The 13,292-nt window shown below is 42.3% G+C and overlaps 1 protein-coding gene across 1 annotated transcript; it reads left to right on the top strand.

Annotated features, from left to right (window-relative positions):
* Positions 1 to 4,781: 4,781 nt before the first annotated feature.
* Positions 4,782 to 6,134, top strand: BECN2 (beclin 2). The gene has a single exon (XM_004756885.2). It carries the CDS (start codon positions 4,782 to 4,784, stop codon positions 6,132 to 6,134), a length of 1,353 nt encoding a protein of 450 aa, XP_004756942.2.
* The last annotated feature ends 7,158 nt before the right edge of the window (positions 6,135 to 13,292 follow it).

A 13,292-nucleotide genomic window follows, 5' to 3' on the forward strand; every position in this document is an offset into this window, starting at 1 on the left:
TCACATCCCCACACCGGCCTTGTGAGGCCATAGTCCCAGTCTGTGGAGATTTGCAAAGAAACAGGGGACATCCTGAGTCCCAGAAGTCAGTGCAACCTTGCGGTTTTTAAACTGTGGTAAGACATAACAGAATTTTTTTTACTTTAATCATAGCAAACATAGGCATCTTTGCTTAGCATTTTTGAGCCGAGGCTATGTTTTTTCTAGTTAATGATGGGTCTAGTTAATTTTGGGCCCATCTGAGAGCCCCAGGTCATGTTAAATCTCTAGGAAAGTTTCTAAGAGTGATCTTATCGCCTCAGGGGCTCTGCAGAAAGAGAGCCGCTTAAGACACATCCTTTATTTTATTTATTTTAATGGTGATAAAATACCATGTTTACAATTTTTAAGCGTGCAGTGGCATTAAGTACATTCACAAGATTGTTTGAGGGAGTTCAGAATGAACCATCCTGGAAGTGTCCCTTGGGCATGCAGATTATCTTGAGCTGAAAACCACCAAGGATCATAAGACTCAGGAAGAAATTTTTACCTTCTCCCTAAATGTCTAAGAGAATTTAGTTGGAAGACCTGCTGTAGGACAGGAGTTATCGCCATAGATAACTACAGTATCTACTCTCAGTAGTAGACTGGGAGGAAAAATTTTAGCAGTCTATTTGTTAAAATTCCTCTGTTTCCCATTGTTTCTGAATAACCCAGAAAACACAGGTTTACCAAACATTTACACCTTTTCATCTTCCCGTACATTGCTTTTCTTCTCTTGGAAATCCCAGACCCCAATCCCCTTCTTAGTCCAGGGCAACATTTACGGTTTACTTTGCCTGACTTTGGAATTTTATATTTTTGTGGATTCCCCAAACTTAGGAAATTAAATGTTATCTTCCCCAGTTAATCTGTCTTATGTCAATTTAATTCTTAGGCCTGCTAGAAGAACCTTGAAGGGTAGAATTGTTTTTTTCTTCCCACATGTGCAACCATCATCACCATCCATCTCCAGAACTTTTAATCTTCCCAGACTAAAACTCTGTACCCATAAAACACTCACACCCAAATATTCTGACACCAACCAGCACTCTGGTCCCAATTCCAGTGTGTGGGCTTTTTCCTCACACCACACAATTCTGATACCAACTGCATGTCTTATAATTCAATACTGACACTATATGGCATCAGATCACAGACTGAGCTCTGGGCTTAGCCTTATAATACCCATTCCCCACTTCAAATGCCAAGTGCTGCAAATCCATGTTGTCACCTCGGCTCGAAACCAAATGATTCCCTTGACCCCTCCTCAGTTTGATTAATTTGCTGTAGTAGCTCACAGAACTCAGCGAAACATTCACTTACCAGATTACCAATTTATTATAAAAGGATATAATTTAGGAATAGTCAGATGAAAGAGATACATAAAACAAGACACATGGGAAGCTTGTGGAGCTTCCATGCCCCCTCCAGGCTCACTGTGTTCCCCAAACTGCCACATGTTCACCCACCCAGAACTTCTCTCAGCCCACTCCTCTTTGGGTTTTCATGGAGATTTCATTATATAAGCACACCTGATTAAATCACTGGCCATTGGTAAGTGATTTAATCTCCAGCCTCACACTCTCCTCCTAGAGGCTGTGGGGGTGGGGGTAGAGCTAAAAGTTCCTACCCTCCAATCACATGATTGGTTCTCCTGAAAATCAGCTCCCATCTTTAGTTGCTTTCTGATAGTCTCTTCATTAACATGACAAAAGACACCTTGATCACACTCTCATGGCTTAGGAAATGCCAAGTGTTTAGGACCTCTGTGCTCCTACAGAGAAGACCAAATGCATATTTTTTATGTAAATCACAGTATCACAGTTTATAGAAAGAACCCTTCTTTCCCCCAACCCCTGGCAAACACTATCCTACTTTCTTTCTCTATGAATTGTATCTGACTACTCTAGGTACTTCATTTAAGTGGAATCATGTAGTATTTGTCCTTTTGTGATTGGCTTATTTCATTTAGCCTAATGTCCTCAAGGTTCATCCATATTGTTGCATGGGTAAGAATTTCTTTCCGTTTTAAGGCTCAATTATATTCTATTGTATGTATATACCACATTTTGTTTATTCATTTACTCATCAATGGGCATGTATGTTGCTTCTACCTTTTGACTATGATGAATGATACTTCTATGAACATGGGTATAAAAGCCTTGAATTTTTAGGGCGCCTGGGTGGCTCAGTGGGTTAAGCCGCTGCCTTCGGCTCGGGTCATGATCTCAGGGTCCTGGGATGGAGTCCCGCATCGGGCTCTCTGCTCGGCGGGGAGCCTGCTTCTCTCTCTCTCTCTCTCTCTCTCTGCCAGCCTCTCTACCTACTTGTGATCTCTCTCTGTCAAATAAATAAATAAATAATCTTATAAAAAAAAAAAAAGCCTTGAATTTTTAAAGGAGGCTTTTATTCACACTTTGTAAGCTTCAGAAAAGTTTAGTTGTCTATATCAAAGACAGATTTTTATTTTTTAAGGTTCAGAATCTCTTGGCAGGATGAGTCAACAAGGCAGAAAAGGAAGATCAGAGATCTAGGAGAATCAGAAGCAGCAATTCTCTGGAATCCAAATAATGACTTTGCTTTCCTCTTTTGATGAGGAAAGGATGCTAATCACCTCCAATGTTAAAGAATGAGCACCAGTTGGGAAGAGGGCAGAAAAAATGCTTTGGGATTTGCTATATAAGAATTCATTATTGACGTTAGCAAGAACCATTTTATTCTATTAATTATAGAGACAGATGCCAGATTGCAAAGGTTGAAAGAGGTTTGGTGGGGATTTGGAAACAGTGAGAAGTAGTGAACTTCTCTTTTGAGAAGTTCAAGGTGCACAAGGAAGAGAAAGTCAGGTACTGGCCATACAGGTGACTCGTAGTGAGAGGTAATTAATGTCATTTGAGGTTCTAAACATCATCTTGTTTAATCATCAAAGCAATCCTCTTATGATAGTTTCTGTTTCATTCATTTTCAAATGAAGAATCTGAGTATCAAAGGGTTAAGTAACTTGTCAGGTAAATAAGATTAGAACCCAAGACCCTCTGACTCCAGGTATTGTGACATAGGCCTGGAGGAGCCAAACAAAGGTCCCTTGTTTCAGGATGCAGAGATGAAAGATGATTATAGACTGGAGGGAGCAAGCCCTCTGTTGTGTCCATTTCATGCACACCCTCTGACTACCTCCTATATTCACTCATCTGGTCTGATATCCTGACTCTTGACACTCCTTCAACCTCCCAGAACAGAAATACAACTCTCCCACCTTTTCCTTGTGTCTCCCTCCATCCCTCTTCTTTCTTCCCAGGATATATTGCAGTCAGCCTTCCTAAACACTTCCCAGCTGGCCCCTTCTCTCCTACCTCCCTCGTTTAGTCTCACTTGCTTGACAAACCCATGCCGTGAGTGGCTAGACAAAAATGTATACCTACTCATGACAGCAAGTCCCACGTGGACCATTACAAGTGAAGAGCAATCATGCCACTTCTTTCCTCCATTCAATCTCCTACTGGTTTGGGTGACTCACACACATCTCTTCCCCATGCTTATTTTTGGCTGAAGACCTTTCTTCCTATTCCACCAAGATTAAATTTAACAACGTAGATAACATTTATGACTTTGATATTACTTCCTGTAGAGTACTGAGATAAAGTTGAATCACAGTGGGTTTAAGAGAGGACAGAAGAAGAGGAATTGGAGACAGTAGGTATAGACAAATCTTCCCTGGAGGTTTGTGACAAAGCCCAAGGAGCAAAGGTTGGAAAGGGAAAGGGGACAAGGTAATTCACCTAAGTGCTCTCAGTATGGTAGTGCATAAAATCCTTGTTGCCAATACTTCCAACCCACAGACTCCTCACTCTTGGGCCTGTTCCAGTCTTCCCAAAGGAGACCGTGGAATGAGGAGGTAAGAATTGGAAGAAAGATCTCCAGAAATAAGGGATTTCCTTCCCAACTATAAGCAATACTCCAGTTCCACTCATTCCTCCACAAAAGGAAGGCTTTACAGAGGGATCCTGGATTATCCTGGAGACATCATTCTGCTGTTAAATAAACCAGAGGCTGAAGGAATCTCTACTGCCCTTCACCTCTGTGTTCTTTATCTTGTTTGGGGCATGATCTATCTGGGCTGGTTCAAACTCAAAGCCAGGTGTGGCTTGGGTTTGTTTGGTTTTAGTGGGTGGGTAATTAAAATGAGGTTTAGTATTTAGCAGTGAATATACTATTCTACTCTGAAGGATGAATCAGGACGCAGAATTGACCATGACATTGAAAGCAGTTCCAACTTATTCTGATATTCCCCAGTGCTTTGGGGAGGAGCATTTGGATGAGGAAAGGCATACTTTGCATGGTAGATCCTTTTCAACCATCACTTCAGGGATCATAGAGAAGCCTATGAGTGAAGGTGGCAAGAAATTGGGACAGAAGTAGTTGGGAAAATGAGAAGAGGTCTTAGTGTCAGGTTAAGATAATGGGACTTTATTTTAAGGTAAGATAAGAGCATAAAACCATTTTAAGGAGGGAAGTGCCGCAATCGGAGCTTAGTTATAAAGATTGCTCTTAAGATATGCCTTGGGAGTGGTAAAGGACAAAGTGAGATGATCAGATTTTCCTTTTAGAAAGAATGACTTGTCTGAAAGTCTAAAAGGAGCTAAAGGAGGCCTAGAGGTATCTAAGGAGGGTACCAATGTAAGGTTTTAAATAGAAGAGTGACAAGATGAAATATGCATTTTAAAAGAATCATACTTTAAAAAAGCTTAAAAAAGGTATAAATGGCTGCCCACCCAGAGGAAACTTGCAATCAGAGTAAGAGCCAAAGTCTCCCCATGTCTTCCATCCGATTCATCTGCCAGGGCTGCAGGCAGCCCATGAAGTTGGATCAGTTTATGGGGACCTTGGATCCTGAGACCACCCAAGAATCTGCAGCTTCCACATTCACCTCAGCTCAACAGGAGCCAGGAGAAACCCTGGAGCATGGCCCTCCTGCCAGGTCAGAGACAGACAGTAAAAAGCTGCAGGATGGTGCCTCCTGTTCTACCCACCGTGGCGATGACAAGATGCCAAGGGACAGTTCTAACAAGTTCGTCTTGCTTGGAAAGTTTGACTCTGGAAGAACACTCACTAACATCCAGAAGACTATTAGGGACATTTTTGACATCCTCACTGGTGAAAAAGATATGGACCACCCGCTTTGTGAGGACTGTACTGACAAACTTTTAGAGGAGATAGACACCCACCTCATTATTGTAGAATCCGAGAACCAGAGCTACAAATATTGGATGGGGAGGATACATGAGGAGGAGACAAAGACCCTGCAGGAGGAGCTGGAGGGCCTGGAGCTGGAGGAGGCGAGGCTGGTCCAGGAGCTAAAGGAGGTGGAGAAGAACCAAGAAAGAATAGCAGAAGATCTTGAGGCAGCCCAGGCAGAGACCAAGATGCTGGACCAGCAGGACGAGCAGTACTGGAGGGACTACAGTTACTTGCAATGGCAGCAACTGGAACTGCAGGACGAGCTGGAGAGCATGAAGAACCAGCTGAGACATGCCCAGATCCAGTGGGGTCGGCTGAAGAAGACCAGTGTCTTCAGTGCCACCTTTGAGATCAGGCATGATGGTCCTGTGGGCATCATCAACAACTTCAGATTGGGCTGCCTTCCCACCACCCCTGTGAGCTGGAAGGAGATTAACATGGCCTGGGGCCAGACAGCCTTGCTGCTCCTTGCCCTGTCCAATAAGATTGGGCTGGAGTTTCAGAGGTACCGACTCATCCCTTGCGGAAACCGGTCCTATCTGAATTCTTTAACAGATGACCCCGTTCAGCTGCCATTGTTCTGTATTGCAGGACAGAGAACTTGCTCACAGGTCAAATTTGACCAGGCAATGATGGCTTTTTTGGACTGCATGCAGCAGTTCAAAGAAGAGGCTGAGAAAGCCAAGTGGGGTCTTTGCCTGCCCTACAGGATTCATGTGGAGAGTGGCCTAATGGAAGACTCTGGAAGCAGTGGTGAGTTCTATTCAATCAAGACCCACTTGAACTCAGAGGAGCAATGGACAAAGGCACTCAAGCTCATGCTTATAAATTTTAAATGTAGTCTCGCTTGGGTCTCTTTAAGATGCCAAGAATAACTTGTTCTTTTATGAGGGAGAGGGAGGATTTTTTGCTTTAAAATATTTTATTTGAGAAAAATATCAGAAATTATCAAATTGAAAAATATAACGTGCTTATAATTGTAAAGATAAATGGCAACCCAAGCATTAATTGTTCAGAGCACACCAAAAGCCATTACTGTTTTTCCCTGCATGTCTTTGCCCTCCCTTCCTTGTGCTTTCCTGTTCCCTCCTTCCCCACCTCAACAAACATCCAAAATGGCAGCAAAGATTGAATTACAAGATGACCAGATTAGATGTGTTACTAGTACAAAAAAAGGATCAAGAGATGCTGAGGGAAAGCACAAGGGTGGGGCTGAGGGAAGGGGGTGGTGAGGAGAAAGCTGGGGTCTTCATAATGGTATTTGGGCCACTAGTACATGTAGAGGGACTTTCGCAGGGAGGGTGGATATTCAAAGATACTATGTTTTTGCAGCCGTGTGTAATGTAAACCCCTCCTTCATCCCTGAAGAGCTTTCAGTAAAATCCTATACTTTCTTCAGTGATTTAAAAGTGAGAAGTGTGTCGTATTGGGTTGTGCCCTTATGTTGGGACTGACCTGGTGGGGGTGTGGCCAAAGAGGACTGGTAACATCTTGGCTGATAGGCCAATCCAGTCATCAATGAATTGAGAGTCATCAGGTGAACCCTTACAGAGACCTGAAGATTTAAAAGAAGTCAGCAGGGGTGGGGGTGTCTAGGTGGCTCAGTTGGTTAAATGTCTGCCTTTGGTTCAGGTGATGATTTCAGGGTCCTGGGATTGAGCCCGGTGTTGGACTCCCTGTTGAGCAGAGAGTCTACGTCTCCCTCTGCCCCCCCCCCCACTCATGATCTTGCAAGTTTGCTTTCTTGCTTTCAAATAAAATCTTCAAAAAAAAAATGTGTTAGCCAGAGAACTTTTTAAAAATGCAAATTGTAGGGGTGCCTGGGTGGCTCAGTGGGTTAAAGCCTCTGCTTTGGCTCAGGTCATGATCCCAGGGTCCTGGGATTGAGCCCTGAATCAGGTTCTCTGCTCAGCAGGGAGCCTACTTTGTCCTCTTAAAAAAAAAAAAAATTGTATCATTTTTCATCTGCTGCTTCATTGTTCTCAGGGTAAAATTCAGGCCTGGGTCCCTCCTTGTCTCTCCAGGCTCACCTAAAATTCTTCCAGCAATTCTTCCATCACCTTCTTATTCCAACATGTGCTAAGTCCAAACGTCCTCTGCCCTTTGCCCAGCTGGACCAGCAGGACGACCAGGGTCTTATGTGTCAGGGGTCTTCTAACCAAACTTCCCGAGAGGTACTTTATCTTTCAGTCTAGTTAGTGCCTAGAACAGCACCTGCCCCATACATAGTAAGCATCTATAAATAGAAGTCGTTGTGGAAAATGAGAAAAGGAAGGTGATTGATTTGTCACAGAGTACGGCACCAGGAGATTGACTAAATAAAGGTCCAAGCCTGTGATGGGATACCACGGAGGCACCAAGATGCTATAGAGGAATATTTAGTTATGTAACGTTTAGTGGCAGTGCTTGTATTAAGTAAAAATGTTAAGAAGAATCTGAAGACAGTGGAGAAAAATGTGTGCTTATGGTATGTGAGAGGAGAGCTCCCAGCAGCGCGGACACTGGGCCTGTGGCCAAGGATGACAAGCGCAAGGCATGCCTGGACGGCCTGGATGGCCTGCCCTCACGTCCATGGCCAGTGGAGGTCGAGGTTTCCACTGGTGTCCAGAGTGTCCGTGAGTTTCGCTTATACCTTCCTTGTTCCATTGCTCTAATGAGAAGCTGCTGAGAAGGTGGTCTGGGACATCTGATTAGAATTCACTAGAGAGTGAGGTCATTTGGGTCCTGGAGATTTACCACCCACAGGACAGTTGACGCTTAGAGTTCTGGGGCTTTGTAGAAAAGTCAAAGAGATCTGATGCCGCTTGAAAGAAAAAACCCTTCACCAGAGTTTTCTTCATGTGCTTCGGTGAAGGCTGGTTGAATCTCTGATAGAATCATGGTGGCTTCCAGTGACCAGTTCTATCTGTGGCTATATAGGAGAGCTTGGGCCAGCTTCTAGACAGTGGTGTTGGAGCCGATCTCACTACAGGGATCTCGACAGGGGTTGGAATCCATTAATACAGCTAGAAGCCATGGCTAGTCTATAGATTTGAACAGTAGAGGGGACTAGGGTTCTCCTCAGAATGAGTGATCCTAGGACAGACATTTTAACTCAGAAGAGATGAACATGCAAATTTCCTTAGCTAGAGCCAAGACAGTAACAAAGCGTGGCCTGGAACATGCCCTTCCTAAAGGGGTCAAGGACTTTATAGCTCCAACCAGTTACAACCTAGAATCCTAGGTCCCTGCATCAAGACTTCCAACTTTTCAGGAGAACCTAGATATCTGGATTTTAATAAGAGATCCTTTAGTTTCTAAGTCATGGTGTCTAATTAAAATAATTGAAAACACTTTGGGTCAAATGAAACAGTTTTGGGGCCATGTGTGGCGTAAGGCCATTAATTTCTGGCTTATTTCACATGGTTAGCCTGAGAAGTAAGGAGATAAAATTTATGAAAGACCTTTGTCAGTGAAAAAAATCCTATAAGAACAATTTTTTTTTTTTTTGAGAAGGTTAATTGGAATAACAAGCGACCTGTTTCTTCAAGGTGGAGAACTGGGGTATTGGATCTTTGTAATGCTCGAGTTTTAGTCAACAACTTACAGTAAGGAAGGTAAAACACAGCTTCCAGATCTTTAAACATTTGTCTTAAAGAAGAGGTTATTATCAGGCATTAGAGAGAGGGGGGTGAGGGGAGGGGAAGAGGGAGAGAGAATCCCAAGCAGCCTCCATGGCCAGTGCAGAGTTCAGTGCCGGGCTCCATGCCAAGCTCGACACAGGGCTTGATCTCACAACCCTGAGATCATGACCTGGGCCGAAATCAAGAGTTAGATGCTTAACTGACTGAACCACTCAGGCAGCCCTATCATATTTCTGATGATCATTCTATATGTGCAGATTTGCAAGTCTTCTATTTCATCACTCCATTTCAATCGTCATTTTATACCTACCTAACCTCAATATCGTAACCATACTAATACACTTATCAGTTATATGTTGGCTTCACCTAAAAAACTCAGGGAAAGAAACTACCTATTGTCTCAAAAATGTCTTTCAACAATGAGTTCTGTCCATTTTAAGTTACCTCTTGAGGGAAGGACTGACATGGAAGGGATAGAGATGGATGTAAGACTTTTCTGAGTGTATTTTTCATAAGGTTTTAACTTTGGAATAATGCAATTATTTCATATATTCAAAAAAGGTAAAAATACATCAAAGAGAAATAAAAACCAAGTGTAAAACTAATCAGATAATCCTAATATGTCAGGGGCACCTGGGTGGCTCAGTGGGTTAAACCTCTGCCTTCAGCTCAGGTCATGATCTCAGGGTCCTGGGATCAAGCCCGCATCGGGTTCTCTGCGCAGCAGGCAGCTTGCTTCCCCCTCTCTCTGCCTGCCTCTCTGCCTACTTGTGATCTCTCTCTCTCTGTCAAATAAATAAAATCTTAAAAAAATAAGCCTAATAATATGTTAACTTTTAGCATCACAGAGAAAAGGATTAAGTACTTTTGTTAACAGTAATGTGCATATTTTTAGCTATACTCTAAAGACTAAAAAGTACTACAGTGAGGTCATGATCTCAGGCTCTTGAAATTGAGCTCTTCCTCAAGCCCTGCCTTTGGGCTCCAAGCTCAGCAAGGAATCTGCCGGAGACTTTCTCCTTCTCTCTCTGCCCCGCCACCCCACTCTCTCATGTTCTTTAAAATAAATAAATACATCTTTTTTAAAAAAATGCTACAGTTAAATATTAAGCATTACCTTGTAGTTTTATTGGTAGTAGTAACATGATTTATAATCTTTAAAATTATTATATATATAGTAAGATAAATCTATCAATATTTGAACTGGAAATATTAGTATGAATTCTTGAGTGCATGTTGTGTGTTTGTTTTCTTAGCTCTGTTTACTAAAAGGGTCTGGAAGCAACAACAAGCCGGTCACCATAAGTGCCCCGTGACCAGATCTTGGTTTCTAAGTCCCATTCCCCCACGAAAAGGACATTTTTCAGAGAAAAGATGGAGAGCGGAGTTCATCATTTCTCATGTTGAATTTTAGCCATATCAGTGACCTCAGATCAGGATAAACGAGTGTTTTTCTCCTTCCGTTTCTGGTATCCCTAGGAATTCAGATTCTTTTTTGGGAGGCACTGCAGTTCATTACCAGATGATAAGGGAATATTGTTTAGAGGAAAATGCCACCTCATAAATGTAGAAAGAGCAATAGAATAGAAATAACCATTTTGCAATCCGTGAGGAAATAGTTGACTCAGGAAAGGATAATCAGAGACGCTGAAGAAGGGTCCTGGGGAGGAAGAGATTTGTGGAGTGCCCAGGGTTACCCCACAGACTGAGCAGCTCATTGACATACGTTTATAACAAGAGAAGTGTGGCGCCACGCTTTACTTTGGTTTTCAAACTGAACATCACTGATCAGGAGATGATCTGATATTACGTGTCTCCTGACAGGATATATTAACCTAACAGCAACACCTGTGAAGTCTTGTTATTTGAAAAGTTAAATGTAAATTTTACTGAGCCCCTAGACCTATTTTCCAATTTACTGGAACAAACTCAGTGCCATTACAAAGAAATAAACAGATTAATCTAGAATGTGAGATTTCCTACAAGATGATTGGACAAGGTTTCAAAAAGTCACTATTAAAAAGTAGGAGGAGTGTATTAGATTAACAGATACAAATAAGATGTAACAACCAAATAAAACATGAACTCGGGGGAAGAAGCCTCGTCAGCTGAGCAGGCCTGCCACTGACGGCCAGGCGGCGGATTCTCCTAACGAACATAAACAACTTCACAGAACAAAAATCAGGGCACTCTGTGACCAAGACGGAGCAAGACAAAAACCAGACCACTCTGTAATCCTCTCTAAGGACAGAGAAAAACAAGAACATTGTCCAAACCACAAAGATGGCCAAACATCTCCCTTCCTTGCCTCCTGGTTCTAGAAAAAAATTAAGAAAATCACAGAATTGCCTTTGCTTTTTGTCAGCCCTCAGTCCAGAGCAAAACCACCAGGCCCTGACCCCTTCCTTACCAAAGCGAATTTCCAGCCTTTCACAGGGCTCTTCCCCACCCCACTGCCCTTGCAAAGAGCCAGTCAATCCAGCTTTGTTCAAAGCATGTTCCCACAGAATCTGGAAGCAGAGCATCAACAACTCAGACTAGATCTTGGTTTGGAAAAAAGAGAAGACAACTGTAAGACATTCTGAGGAAGAATTATGGAAATACAAATATAGTCTGATATTAGGTAGTATGTAGAAATCATGAGTTTTCTTGGGTGTGATAATGATGTTGTCATTATGTTGGAGAATATAATTTTTATGTATATATTTAGGCTTAGGATGTGTGTTCAGTAGATTTTGAAGTGATTCAGTAAATTAAGAAAATGTAGTCATAAAATCATTGTGGTAAAATGTTGAGACTTGGTCGTGAGTAGGTATGTATTTATCATACAATTTCTTCAACTTATTTTTTCAGTGTGCACTTTTTTGAGATAATTGATGTGTAACATTGTATCAGTTTAAAGTATACAACCTAATGGTTTAATGTATTTGTATCTATTGCAAAATGATGGCCACAATAAGTGTAGTTAACCTCTATTACCACACATAGTTAAGCATTTTCTTGGGATGAGAACTTTTACTTTTAGTAACTTTTATTAAAGATTTTATTTATTTGACAGAGAGAGACATGCAAGAGAGGGAACACAAGCAGGGGGAGTGGGAGAGGGAGGTGGAGGCTCCCTTTCAAGCAGGAAGCACAAGGCGGGGCTCGACCCAGGACCCTGAGATCATGACCTGAGCCGAAGGCAGTCGCTTAACCGACTGAGCCACCCTGGTGCCCCATTCTTTAACTTTTAAAAATAAATTACAAAAGACACATATTTTTAAATGTTTTTTAATCTTGAAAAATGTCAGATTTAGAAGTTGAAAAAAATTCCCACCTCCCCAGCTGTGCTACTTATAAGCTAAATGAATGGAAACTGGATACTCTCTTTAAAGTTTAATTTTCTTTACTATAAAACGAAGATGATAGTATTAGTCTCACCTAATTGTGAGGATTCAGTGATAATATTTAAAGTGCTCAGTAAAGAGCTTGGCATTTTATTACTATTATTATTATCATAATTATGAAGATGTTGTGAACATCTTTGTACTTAAATTTGTGAGTATTTATGACTTACACAACTTTCTACATCATAAGTTTCTGGGCAGGGGATTTCTGGGAGAACAAATATGAATATTTTTTTAGATTTAAAAAAGTTTTTACCAAATATTGTTCCACATGATTCTATCCAGACGCATGCTAACATTTGTGGGGCCCAGAACAGAAGGACAAGAAAAGATGTGCATATCCTATGTGTAAATACTTGAATCAAGCGGCAGACTGTTCAGTAAAATATGTTCCGTCCTCTACCTTGTCAAACACACCTTTGTTATTACCTGGAAGTCCAGTTTCAAATTCGGAACTCTTGGACACTTGAAGTGGTAGCCCGGGGGGTTCTGAGTGGGTCCATAAACCAGCGGCCACCTTCCTTTTCCTCCTGCCCCTGCTCTGACTCCACAGAGTCAAGGCAGACGTTCCAGTGCCTCCATGTGAACACACCAGCTTCAAGCTTCGTATCTAAGCTTTGACGTCACCCTGCAATCAGCCGCCTGCGGGCTGCCCCTGCGGGTCAGAGATGCCCACACCAGCAGCACAATCTGCCTTTGGGAACATGGTATAAGGAAGTGAGAGTCCTGTTTAGTTCTTGACATGGGCTCTGGGCCATTTTTGAGAGAAGTGCAGGGCCCTAGATGTCTGAAGAAAGATCTAGAAGAGTGGGGCATGGGCTCCAGGTGAGTCTGCTGTCTTCTGCTATGGAGTATTCCCCACATTCAGGAAGCCTGTAGCAGACCAGGGCCTGAATGGGGTCCTCTGAATTACAAAGAAGCCTCTCTTGTTTCTGTAAAGTTTTTTCCGGCGAGATAAACACAACACCAGGCAAAGTGAGTGCAAGGCAAGATTTATTAAAAACGCTCTCCGGGGTGCCTG

The sequence above is a fragment of the Mustela putorius genome, unplaced genomic scaffold, assembly GCF_011764305.1.
Source record: "Mustela putorius furo isolate JIRA1106 unplaced genomic scaffold, ASM1176430v1.1 tig00000785_pilon_pilon_pilon, whole genome shotgun sequence".
In the NCBI taxonomy this organism is placed as follows: Eukaryota; Metazoa; Chordata; class Mammalia; order Carnivora; family Mustelidae; genus Mustela; species Mustela putorius.

Bases quoted from the DNA above. Each gene is read 5' to 3' on its own strand.
- BECN2 (XM_004756885.2), top strand. From the start codon at position 4,782: ATGGCTGCCCACCCAGAGGAAACTTGCAATCAGAGTAAGAGCCAAAGT.